The sequence below is a fragment of the Leucoraja erinacea genome, chromosome 19 (genome assembly GCF_028641065.1).
Source record: "Leucoraja erinacea ecotype New England chromosome 19, Leri_hhj_1, whole genome shotgun sequence".
Lineage (NCBI taxonomy): Eukaryota > Metazoa > Chordata > Chondrichthyes > Rajiformes > Rajidae > Leucoraja > Leucoraja erinaceus.
In genome coordinates, this window is record NC_073395.1 from 4163492 (window position 1) to 4176911 (window position 13420).

Sequence of the window (13420 nt, forward strand, 5' to 3'; positions counted from 1 at the left end):
GGATCTAATTTGAGATAAATCAGATACAATACTTTCTCTGTATCGAGTGCATCAGTACTGTAATACTCTCTCCCCAAGCCCTCGGGTAGAAGTAGAATTAGGCCATTCGGCCCATCAAGTCTACTCCGCCATTCAATCATGGCTGATCTATCCCTCCCTCCTAACCCCATTCTCTTGCCTTCTCCCCATAACTTCTGACACCTGTACTAATCAAGAATCTATCCATCTCTGCCTTAAAAATATCCACTGACAGCCTCCATGACTTTTGTGGGAAAGAATTCCACAGATTCACCACCATTGTCCCACCTGGATTGCTTGTATGTGTGCCATAACATTTCACCCAATTAATCTCTCCTTATGCTCGAGCGCAGGCCTGGGATATTTGGGAAAGATCTCACAAAGCTCTTACTGTTTTGTCCATCGCGATGGACTCCCCCGATGCCGCCAGTCACGAGTACAGGAATGCCGACCTTGTGGGCTGCCACCATCGTGGCCGAAACGGTCGTCCCACCAGACAGGCCCTGACAGAGAATAATCGAATCAGTCCCCCTCCTCCGCTTTAAAATGCTAACAACTCAATAAGATGCAAAACAGTTGGCGTAAAATACAAACACTGGGAAATTTATTCTATGCATGTTTTTGCGACTAGTACACAGTCTTCTGCTCATTTATACGAGCCAACAGCCTCCATGATAATTCTCAGCAGCAATGCGCTGCTACAATGCCCCTTACTACACTCACAACATGCAGTCCAAGTGTGTGCGAACTCCACTTACAGGTTTGCAGTGGACACTGTCGTAGTGGGCTAGATCTCCAATAATGATGAGACAGGATGCAGGAGAGAGAGAGAGCGAGAGAGAGAGAGAGCTTGGTAACATTGGAGTCAAAACAACACATTGATTTCTCTAACTTCAAGTAACCCCTGCATTCCCTCTCTCTCCATCCCTCCCCCACCCAAGTCGCACCAGCTTCTCGTTCACGCCTAGCAAACAGCCTTTCCTTCATCATTGTTTACTTTTATTGCATATCTTTCGTTCATTTGGTCGATATCTCTCGGCATCACCATCTATATCTCGTTTACCTTTCTCCCGACTCTCAGTCCGAAGACCCAAAACGTCACCCATTCCTTCTCTCCAGAGATGCTGCCTGTCCCCGAGTTTCTCCAATATTTTGTGTCCAACCTCTCCCTCAACATCATCAAGATGTATGAGCTGGTTATTGACTTCAGGAAGCAGGGTGGTGTCCACTCCCTAGTCAGCATCATTGGTGCTGAAGTGGAGATGGTCGAGAGCTATTGAATGGACCTCTCATAAGCTGAGGATGTAATCTTCCAATCCACCTCATTGCAGCCCTTGCCGTTTTTTTCAGTCTGCACTTTCTCTGTAGCTGTAACATTGCAACACTATATTCTGCATGCTGGTTATTTTTCTCTTTGTTACAACTACATGCTGCAGTTGTGCTGGGCTTGATTGTAATCATGTATAGAGTGATCTGCCTGGATAGTACGCAAACAAACTTTCACACTGTATCCCGCTACACGCTCTTCCACCACTGCATGGAAGACATTTATATTCATTTTTAGTTTTAGTTTTTTTGTTTCAGAGATCCAGCTCGAAAACAGGCCTTTCGGCCCACTGAATCCACACCGACCCCAGCACATTAACACTACCCTAGGGACAATTTATACTTATACCAAGCCAATGAACATACAAACCTGTACGTTTTTGGAGTGTAGGAGGAAACCGAAGTTCTCGGAGAAAACCCACGCGGTTACGGGGAGGAGGTACAAACCCCGAACATACAGCGCCCGTAGTCGGGATGTTGCAAGTGCTGTAAGGCAGCAACTCCACTGCTGTGCCACCGTGCTCTCACCTTGCTAAGAACGTAGGGAAGGTCCCTGCGAGATATTTTCACAGTTTCCTTGCTCTCTGCCAGGTACTCCAGGTCACTCTCCGACAGTCCCACGTGCACCTTGCCTTTGACGATGCCAACTGTTGCAGGAACTGCACCGTGCTCCTTCACTATCTGTTCAACCTCCTTAGCCATGCTGGAATACATCAGGGAAACCTTGGATCAAAACTATGGTAGATGTTTATTTCAATGAGCCTGCACTAGGGCAGCGGTTTTGAACAGAAGCCAATTAACCTACAAACCTGCACGTCTTTGGAATGTGGGAGGAATCCAGAGCACGCGGGGAAAAACCCTCGCGGTCACAGGGAGAACATGCAAACTCCGTACAGACAGCACCCATGGTCAGGATCGAACCCGGATCACTGGTGCAGTAAGGCAGCAACTGTATTGCTGTGCCACTGTGCCACCCTGTTCCATCAGGTTATAATAACTGACAGCCCCATAGCAGAAGCGTCCATGTCGCAGGGCTGGACACTGGAAGTATCCTGAGCTAATTCTGCTACCACCATCATCTATTGCAACAAGTGATGGCTCCCACTGATTGTCGCCGGATGCTTGCGTCCTTTTCAGGACGGACGATGGCAGCGATGTCAACATTTGAAACATAGAAGATGGACACGAAAGAGGAATAATAACTGACTTACATCTACTACATTTTTATCAGATAGGATTTCCCAAAATCATTACTGGAAATGTAGGATTACTTTCTGTAAATCATTATTTTTCAGGCCAACTATGAAGTAATGATCTTTCGATATTAGCCCAAGGCACAAACCCTTCCGATCAGTAACCTAGTAACCACAACAATCCGTGTTCATATTTCACAAAAGGCGTTTTAATTCTTGGCAGGAGTTGTTTTTTACAGATGGCAGATTCTCTTTGTGGGAGAGTTTGGGTTGTACTGTGTTCATGAACATCAATGTCGTCTCCGACTCCCCAATCCAGCACCTTCTCACAAACCAAACATAGACCAGGTGATTGTGTGGAAGAACACTTGAGCTCAGTCCACCAGAGCCTGTGGGATCTCTCCCTCTGCTAACAGTTTTAAACCCTCTCCCCATACCAACCTTTCAGTCCTGGGCCTCCACCATTGCCAGAGTGAGTCCATACACAAACTGAAGGAACAACACCTCGTATTCTGCACGAGCAGCTTACAGCCCAATGGTATGATCATTGAATTTGCCAATTTTAAGTAAGACCTCCCTGCCCCCTTCTCTTGTCACTGTGCCCCTAACTCCTTCTCTTTGGCTTTACATTTCATTCCTCTTATCTGGCATCCTTTTACATCTCCAGCCTTTGTCACTCGCTCCACCCATCTGCCAATCTACTCCCCCCACCCCCCCATCACCTGCATCCTCCTATCACTTGCCAGACTTTGTCCCAACCCCACTTATCTTCCAGCTTTCTCCCCCCCAACAACAATCAGTCTGAAGAAGGGTCCAGACCCTAAATGTTTCCTGTCCATTCCCGCCACTGATGCTGCCTGATTCGCTGAGTTCCTCCAACACTTTGTGTTTTGCTCAACATTCCAGCATCTGCAGTTCTTTGTGTCTCTGTCACACCATCCACTTACGTCAGGTTTTCAGGATAGGGCATGCCATGTGTGATGATGGTGCTCTCCAAAGCCACCACTGCCTTCTGACTGGCGATTGCTTTCGACACATCTGGGTGCAGCTTAAGAAGCCCATCTGTAACAAGCAAACAGCAAGCATTTATTCTTCATTCACAGTATTTTGTTCAGTGTCATTTAGACCATTCCCCTCACACAAGAGAGGCCAGCTCCCAAGCCCACTATGATCACCCCCTCACTATCTAGAGATGGCCACAGATGATCCACAAAGCTCAAATGCCAATGCTAACAGTTGAGACTTACGACGTGCTGAACAATTACTAGTTGAATAATTACAACTTACAGAAGGCATTTAAACAGGTGTAAGGATAGGAAAGGTTTAGAAGGATATGAACCAAATGCAGGCAGATGAGTCAAGCCTAAAATGCTAACTTGGTTAGCATGGACAAGGTGGGCTGAAGGGCATTTTAATGCTGTATAGATCTAGGACTTCTAAGTTTTTTCAGGATCCATTTTTTATTTTATTTTTTAATATATTTTCTTAATGATATTTAAAAGGAGACAGAAAGAGAATAGAAAAGAAATAGAGAGGTGTGTGATATCGGAAAGTGAGAAAAAGGAAAGGAGAAAAGAAAGAAAATAGAGAGAAAAGAAGGAGAGGTAGAAAGCTGAAGAATAAAGGAGAGATATTTATTTATTATTCTTGACCACCAATCACCCAGGCCTGAAACCGATCATTTCTACGTTTGTGTTGCACCATATGCTTCTAAGAAGTTGACAAATGGAGATCAAATCCTTAAAAATTGGCTTATTTTGTCTGTGAGGAATCGCATTTCTTCAAGATGTAGGGTTTCCGACATGTTTGAAATCCACATTCTAAGCATTGGTATCGATGTATTTTTCCAAAATATAAGTATAAGTTTTTTTGCCGTTATTAAACCATAATTAAGGAAAGATTTTTGAAACATATTCAGTTTATTCTCGTCTTCAGGATCCATTTTGTGATTCACAAAAGCAATAACGCAAAAGTAGCCTTTTGTGTAAAAAGAAGCAAAACTGCTCGCCTTAAAATGCTTTAGCACATCCAGAAACGAGAGAATAATCTACATAAATTAAGAGCTGTACGAGATTTTAAGGTCTTATTCATGTGAGTGGGGGAACGAGGTCAAGTCTAGGTCGTCAAATCTAGCAAGGGTTGGTCTTGGATTTGAACACATTCCATTTGTCTCCCTAATCAATTTTGTATTTAACACATAATTTTCTCCCTGTACGTTACAAAGATAGAGGTGGTCTTGGAGGAAAGGATGCTCCTCAAACTGCGGAGCAGCTCACGCACTCCATGACACACTAGTCTAACCCGAGGAGTACCTTCAGCAACAGACTGGTTCCTCCAAGATGCAGCACAGAATGCCACAGGAGATCCGTCTTCCCTGTGGCTATCAAACTGTACAACTCCCCCTCCCTTCGCACATCCCCACTCCTTTCCACTCGTCACTTTAATTTCATGTTTACTGTATCTTGGGTTTTATGACTGTTGGCAGGACAATTTCCCTCCTGGGATAAATAAAGTTCTATCATATCGAAACTTAAAAAATAATTAGGCATGAGAGTGAAAAAGCACATCAGAGTAAAATTGCACAGGCAATGAAACTAAATTAAGTTGTCGAGAGTCATCCTGCCCAGAATTGGGGCAGTGTTCAGTGTAATTCGCTGGAGAGATTTAAGGGCCTGTCCCACTTAGGCTATTTTTAGGCGATTGCTGGCGACTGGACCCCCTTTGACGTAAAATTTGAAATAGAAGCATTACTTTAACACCAACAAAAAACAAAGTCAGCACCAGCGACAACCTACGTTAACCTGGCGACAACTATGACAGCACCTAGTTCAGGAGGTCAAGCTACGCCCATTGGCATCAAACCCACTGCTGCTGACTGTATGTTGAAAATCCAGCAGTGACCAGATAGACGCTACCACTCTTTGGGCGACTGAGATGACTCACGACTATACAGGCGATACCCAGGCTACCATGTGGTGACAGCCTAGTCGCCTGTAATCGCAAAAAAAAAAAAAAAAAGGTGGGACAGACCCTTTACTGTGCTGCAAACCTACTCACATTGTACAGTGGCCTTGAGAAAACTGCCCCATCTTGAACAATAAAATGTGTAGGTTGGAACTGCTGGTTTAAACCAAAAATAGGCACAAAAAGCTGGAGTAACTCAGCGGGACAGGCAGCATCTCTGGAAAGAAGGAATCAGTGACTTTTTGGGTCGAGACCCTTTCAGACAATAAAATGTTTGATTATTATTATAATTAGAATTGAGAGAAAAAAGACTGCAAAATACTGAAAGCCAAGGCAAACGTTAAAAAAAGGATTGAATAGAATACTAAAATATAGAATTCAGGGGTGGACCCAAGGAACTGCAGATGCTTGTTTGCAAGAAGAACAAAAACAAAGTGCTGGAATAACTCAACGGGCCAGGCAGCAGCTCTGGAGGACATGGATAGGTGACGTTTTAGGACAGAAGTCAAAGGCACAGACAGGAAACATAGCTACAGGGAAAGTGAGGAGTTGGCTTGGAATTTTCTCCCACAAACCACAGTTAGTGCTGGGCCACATGGTAACTTTAAATCTCTAGCTAATATATTTGGTTGGTCAAAATATTGCAGGAGGTATCAAGGGTTATGGGGAGGCAGGAGAATGGGATTAGGAGGGAGAGATAGATCAGCCATGATTGAATGGCGGAGTAGTCTTGATGGGCCGAATGGCCTAATTCTGCTCCTATCACTTATGACCTCATGGCAAGGCAGGCAGATGGAGGTACATTACAGATACTCCATGGTCACAGTGACTGGCAGTCAGTTCAAGGGACTGTATTGACTTTGCCTGATCCCATTCCTTGTGTTCAAGTGAAGTAAATTTAACTGGAGAGGAAGAATTATGCGGTGAAAACTGCAAACAAACCATGGAGAAGTCTTCGGGCAATGGCCCGGCCCCATTCCATGTGCGAGGCATGTGGAAAGAGGGTAATGTGACTCCACATTCTCCGGTGAAGACAGACACTGAAGGGGAAACAAAATCAAAGCAGCGGTCATTATCTCACTCACTCCTGACTTAAAGTAATTTAAACAACATTGATAATCTAAAGGGCCTGTCCCACTGTACGAGGCAATTTTCCCGAGTTTTCCCTTGATTCAAACTCGGAGAATGTCTGTAGCGGGTCCGTAGGAGTTCATGGATGTCACGTAGCGGCTCGAAAATCTAACGGTAGGTACTCGGGAAATCCGGTAAACTCGTGACGTTTTTTCAACTCTGAAAAATGTCCACGAGTAAAAAAATACTCGTGATAAAAAAAATGGTTACTTTTTACTCGTAGGAGCCGCTACGAGACATCCACGAACTACTAAGGACCCGCTACGGACATTCCCCGAGTTCGAATCAGGGGAAAACTCGGTAGAACTCTTGAATTACCTCGTACAGTGGGACAGGCATTTAATGACAGGAGACATCACTAGTGATATCCAATTTTTCTCTAGAATTGTTCTGTTACAATTCTGGAATAAAACATTTTATTCTGCACTCTGGTATTTGTCTCTTTTACTCCCCCACTTATATTTGTGTTTAGCTTGATTATACCCATCTGTAGTACGAATTGACTTAAGTGGCAAGCACAAGATTAATGCATTTCGTTGTCTCTGTACTGTACACTGACAATGACAATTAAAATTGAATCTGAATCTGAATCTGAATCTGAAGCGCAGAAACCAAAAGTCAGTATCTCAGTCCAGGTGACAATAATAAACCAATTATTCTCTCTGAGGATCTACTATTATCTGATATAATCACCCCACTCTTTTGAATCTCTTTTCCATTTGAAAAAAAAAACTTTTAAGAAGGAGATGAGGAGGAATTTCTTTGGTGGGGAATCTGTGGAATTCATTGCCACAGAAGGCTGAGGAGGCCAAGTCAGTGGATATTTTTAAGGCAGAGATAGAGAGATTCTTGATTAATACAGGTATCAGACGTTATGGGGAGAAGGCAGGAGAATGGGGTTAGGAGGGAGAGATAGATCAGGCATGATTAAATGGCAGAGTAGACTTGATGGGCCGAATGGTCTAATTCTACTCCTATTCCTTATGACCTTATTTCTAACTGCACTATCTTTCTCTTCACTCTACCGTTAGTATTTGTGCTTGGCTTGATGGTATTCGGGTATAGTAATAACCGATTTGAGTGGGTGGGAGGCAAACAAAAAGGTTTGAGTGTACCTTGGTACATGTGACAATAATAAACCATGTGCCCAGGTGTGTTAAGAATTTCCTAGCCACCATTTTCTACAGTGTCCCAGGTCTGTGGTGTGATGCCTGGGTTCAGATGCCAGACAAGTTGTATTGGGTTGGTGAGGTAACCCAGGACCGTGCTGGGGGCAGGGGGAGTGAAGCCAGGAGTGGAACAGAGTGATGGTGGCAGTAGTAGCGGATGAGGGGGACAGAGGGCGGGCGGTAAGTGGAAGCTTTTGCTGAAGTTGAGGGCACTGACATCCACGTGGGAGATGTGGCCTGCTCCGTCACCACCCGGGGCCCAGCACCTGTTTTCCTCTCACACAATCCACACCCAGGGCCTGGAGCCCAGACACCATCCTGGGGCCCGTATATCTCCCTGGGGCCAGGCAGGTACCACCCCCTCACACCCCGAGACCTGGACACCACCCTGGGGCCTGGCATATACCGCCCCCTCACACCCTGGGGCCAGGACTCCCGGGGCCCCGACAACATATCCCCCTATCACACCCTGGGGCCTGGATCCCTCCCTGGGGCCCGTATATGACATACCACTCTATCACACCCTGGGGCCTGGATCCCTCCCTGGGGCAAGGCATATACCACCCCATCGCACCTTGGGGCTCGGACATCTTCCCTGGGGCCAGGCATATACCGCCCCCTCACACCCTGGGGCCAGGACATCCCTCCCGGCCCAACGACATACCACTCTGTCACACCCCGAGGCCTGGATCCCTCCCTGGGGCCCGTATATCTTCCCTGGGGCCAGGCATATATCACCCCATCGCACCTTGGGGCCCGGACTACCGGGGCCCAGCGACATACCACCCTATCACACCCTGGTGCCTGGACACAACCCAGGGGCCTGGCACATACCTCCTCCTCACAGGCTGGGGCCTGGACATCTCCCTGGGGCCCAAACATCACCCTGGGACCCAGCATATACCACTCCCTCACACCCTGGGGCCCAGACACCTCCTTGAGGCCCGAGGCCCAGCACACACCACCCCCTCACACCCTGGCTCATGTGGGCCCAGACACCTCCCCCCAGGCCTCGGCTCCACCTTGGCCCAGGACACCGCCCCATCCTGGGCCCGGGGCCCAGTTTCCCCTCACACCCAGAGCCTGGGACACCCCACGCCCCCCCCCCCGCCCCCCCCCGGCATGGGCTCCACCCGGGCCCCAGCAGCCGCCTCCGGGGCCCCCCCTCCCCCCCGTCCTCCACTCCCTGCGGCCCGTCGTGCCTGGGACTAGCCCACTCCACACGGCCGCCACTGTTTATTAAAGCCGGGCCCGGGTGGCGAGCAGGTCGGTCATGGAGCGGGGACGTTAGCACGGACCCGTCGCCGAGTGTGTGGGACCCCCTCCCCATGCCCAGCCCACCTTTACAAATCGCTGCCCCCACCACACTCACCTCATCAAATGCATGCTGTGGACCAAATATTATAGAGGAGCTCCTCTATGATCTTTGCTGTGAACGTTGATCCGCCACGACTTTGCCCCCTCCCCGGCCTTGCAGTGTAGAAAGTGTCTGCAGGCAGCAGAGGTCCCTGAACTCATGGTGTGTCCACACACACTCTGTACTTACCAGCTGTCCAGGCCATGCATCAAATCATGTCTCTTTGATTTAACTATGTAAAGGCCAATTTCTGCGTCTGTGCATGTGTCTGGATCAAACACACTAGAGGAGCCCTCGCATCTTTGGTCTGGATGTGCGTGTGTGTATATATCAAAGATCTTAGAGCGAAGCAAGATAGGCTGCTCCTGCTGAATGCAATGGACTGACGTGTAGTACGCTATGGAGGGGGATCATGGGCATTTTCCACGCCCATTTTAGCAACCTGATCCTCCCGACCCGACCCGACTCGCAATGTAATCTTATAGCAGAGTTATAGGATCTTAGGTGTAATTTTGTTAGTTCTCACCTCTGTTAATTCTTGTCACGAATAAAATTTGACTCAGGTAATAGTGTTCTTTCTAATGTTTTTAACATGTTTTCTTTTTAAATGGTTCATAGGCTGTGTTTGAGCAGATTTTGTGCAAACCGGAACTTAGCCGGCCCGACTAGACTCGCAGGGTAATCAACGTTGCGGGGAAGTTTTTGTGTGTGACATAGGGTTAGATTCTTAATTATGTTAGTTCATAATTCTCTTAATTCTTGGTAAAGAAAAAAGTTTATAAATGTTTATAAATGTTGCCTCAGGTAAATTTCTTTTTTAATGTTTTTAAAATCAGTTCTTTTGAATGGCTCATATGCTGTGTTTGAGTTGATTATGTATTACACTTGCACTCTGTAATTCATTCAGTAATCACATTAATGTAATCACACTGTTCACATCTGCACTATTTGGGGAAATAATAGCAATATGAAGATTACAGTAGCTCTAGCCCTGAAATGTTACTAAAGTTTTTGTGCTTATTTTCTTTTTTCTATGGAGTTGTCTCTCCACAATAAACGGGGTCTGGTCTTCCCAATAACCAGAGAGTGGAATGAGATCGGTCTGTAATGGTGGGGTAATCTAATTGTAGAATTTCACAAAATAAAACTTGTTTAAGCAAGATTTATAAATGATGCATAACTTAAGGATGGTTTTATTCAGCGAGCATACAGCGGACTAGATTGTGCTGCAAGGAACACACATACATGAATGCGATATAGATGCTTATAATCATGTAAGACACAAAATTATATTTATTCAGATTTTATATCCAATGTTGAACTTTATTTCGCTCTAAGATCTTTGGTATATATATCTCTCTGGAGACAGAAACTCATGACAGCAGCCCATGGGAGAAGACGTTTCTGCAGCCTGTTAGAGATCCGAATCGAATCAAGCCGTTTATATATAACCACCCTCAAGGTTTCTTCACATATCGTTGACTGAGCAGAACTTGAAGAAAGTTGGTGGAGCCATTAACATTGCCATGGACCGACCCTTCCCAGTAAGTTGGCATTTCGACATGAGACAAAGTGTTACAGCTGCGTGCTTTAAAATTAGGATCGAATGTGATAATGATGCATATTTTGTTTGGCTTTTTGTCTCCCAAAATATGAACATGTTAACAATTTAGATGTGGCTGTGTTGGCATATGGTGTACTGTACAGTATCCTTTTCAGTTGTCATTGAAATTTAATTAAGTTGACATTGAGTCTCATTTTCAAATAGCTGTCTTTAGCTGCTGAGTTTTTTTTAAGTCTAGTTTTATTATTGGAAAGATTTGTAAAATATTTAAGTTTTGTTGTCACACGACTAGCAGCAATACATTAAAGCTTTTTGTCTTACAAAAAAAAAGATGGCAAACTCGCCAACGGTCTGTCTGCCTTTTTGTCTTTTTTGTTATTTTAAGTGTGTTTTAAAAGTATGTGTAAATGTTTGAAGGTAGACAAAAATGCTGGAGAAACTCAGCGGGTGTGGCAGCATCTTCGCTCCATAGATGCTGCTGCACCCGCTGAGTTCCTCCAGCATTTTTGTCTACCTTCGATTTACCAGCATCTGCAGTTCCTTCTTGAACAATGCGTTACCAATGTTCTCTGGTTGGTTTTATGTGGGGGGGAGAGGGGGGTTCAGGGGAAACTTTTTTCAATCTCGTACCTTGCCGGAGATGCGATTGTTTTCTGGATTGTATCTTCGGTCGTTCTGCGGCCTAACATCATGGAGCTGGCGGTGTCTGACTTGCTCGAGACTGACTTTGAGCCCCACCGTGGGATTCATGGACTTACCATTGGAGCCTGCGATCCCTTGCCTGGAATCGACGCTCCAACTGCGGCCTGCGGATTTCTCCATCGAGGAGCTTGCAGTCTCGGGTACAGGCTGATGTCGGGAAGCTCCAAGCTGCAGGAGGCTCAACCTGCCCCGACCCGGGGTCCGATCGCCCAGCGCGGGGGTGATACCAGCACTTTGTGTCCTTTGTTGTAAACCAGCATCTGCAGTTCCTCGTTTCTAACTCTTGGAGTATAAAAACATAGAAAGTAGGTGCAGGAGGAGGCCATTCGGCCCTTCGAGCCTGCACCGCCATTCAATATGATCATGGCTGATCATCCAACTATCATTGTATCATTGTTAGTACTGATTGTAGATCTTTATTCTCGACATTTGATTTGTTTTTTGAAGATGCATGGGTCCACAAACAATGAGCATGTTACCACACAATCCATCGTTGTGTTTCTCCATCACCAGTGTGTACAGCCCTCTCTGCATCTCATCATATATGCACACACACACCCACACACACACACATATGCACACACGCACACATATGCACACACACACACACGCACACACGCACACACACACATGCACACACGCACACCTCCATTCACAAATTCACAATTTGTAACTAATGGTAAACCTCAGAAATATGGCAGAACACACCATAGTTCCCAGGCATTATTGCCCTATTCTGGATATTACAGAAATTAGTGAAACTTCTGTAATTCGAGCAGTTTTTGTGTTTTTTTAAATATTTCACAAAGTAAAAAATGAACAGACCACAAACATTATAGTGTGTATGAAGGAAATGCAGGTGCTGGTTTATACCGAAGATCGACACAAAGTGCTGCAGATGAGACTCATGTAGCTGAAAAACGAAATACTGCTGGTGCCTCGTATGGGGGTAACTGAGAACTGAGATATTGCAGACTCATGTAGATGTGAGCGAGACTCGTGGAGAAGTGAGCGAAACTTGCAATCCTTGGAAAATCCACAGAACTGAATATGCCTGGGATAAACAAACTACAGAACAGCAATTGTCGGAACTGGCGTACATAGATCACTGTTCCACAGATAAGATAAGTGTCACTGGAGCAGACGAAAGCAGTTGTATCTTGAAAATGTTCTTCGGCATTAGTTTTTGAAAAAATGACTAAGGCATTTACTTGACTTGAGGAGTATATAAGAAATTGTAAAACATTGTATCTTTGAGAGGCTGTTCGGGGAGCACGGAGTATATTGGTATACTCTCTGCACTGGTCCCCGCCGCTCCCATCATGACGAATTGAGTAAAGCTTGGCATGGTTTACCTTTAACCCTTTGTGTTGTTGTCTGTATTAAGTAGTGAATTTTATCACACCTACGACCAAACAGGCAACAACCTAAAACAACCGAAGTCAACCTACGCCCACCCACTACAAGCTACGACAAGGTACGACCCTGTTGGCGACAACGGAAGACAACTGAAGACAATTCAGTCGCCGGTACCTGTCGCTGGTTGACGTAGGTAGTCGCCAATGAAATTTACCAAAGTCAGCCCCGGCGGCAACCTATGTCACCTGGCGACAACCAGCACCAACGTCAGGAGTAGTCGAGCTACGCTCATTGGCATCAACCCATTGGCGCCGACTGTTGCTGTAAATTTTTGAACATGTTGAAAATCCAGCGGCGACCAGAAAGACACTACGACTCTTTGGGCGACGGAGACGACTCACGACCATACAGGCAACACCCCGGCGACCATGTGGCGACAGCCTAGTTGCCTGTAGTCGCCTAAAAAAAAAGCCCGTGGGACAGGCCCTTAAGGTTCCTAATTTTGTGGCAATTTTCAACCAGTGTATTAATTGAAACACACTACTGTCATGGTAACACTGATAGATTTATCATACTGCTGTAAATGTAAATAAAACACATAAGTTGTTGTTTCTGTACCATTGACGTTTTCCCGTTT

General features: G+C 45.7%; 1 protein-coding gene and 1 long non-coding RNA gene across 5 annotated transcripts in view; one reads left to right on the plus strand and one right to left on the minus strand.

Annotated features, from left to right (window-relative positions):
• zgc:136858 (uncharacterized protein LOC678543 homolog) overlaps positions 1-9572 on the minus strand; it is a 40542-nt gene extending 30970 nt beyond the window's left edge. For 2 of the 4 annotated variants that reach the window (XM_055650114.1, XM_055650112.1), the window contains exons 1-5: positions 9348-9571; positions 6444-6541; positions 3485-3599; positions 1873-2047; positions 410-521 (exon numbers count right to left, since the gene is read on the minus strand). In XM_055650114.1, the coding sequence (XP_055506089.1) occupies positions 410-521; positions 1873-2047; positions 3485-3599; positions 6444-6541; positions 9348-9367 (520 nt within the window). In that variant the 5' untranslated portion in view covers positions 9368-9571. Of the gene's footprint in view, positions 1-409; positions 522-1872; positions 2048-3484; positions 3600-6443; positions 6542-9173 lie in introns of all 4 variants that reach the window. The other 2 variants (XM_055650115.1, XM_055650113.1) reach the window with 2 other exon arrangements.
• Positions 9573-9942: 370 nt separating this feature from the next.
• LOC129706120 (uncharacterized) lies at positions 9943-13400 on the plus strand. Its single transcript, XR_008725007.1, has 3 exons — positions 9943-10432; positions 10528-10702; positions 12844-13400. It is a non-coding gene; the product is annotated as an uncharacterized LOC129706120 (long non-coding RNA).
• The last annotated feature ends 20 nt before the right edge of the window (positions 13401-13420 follow it).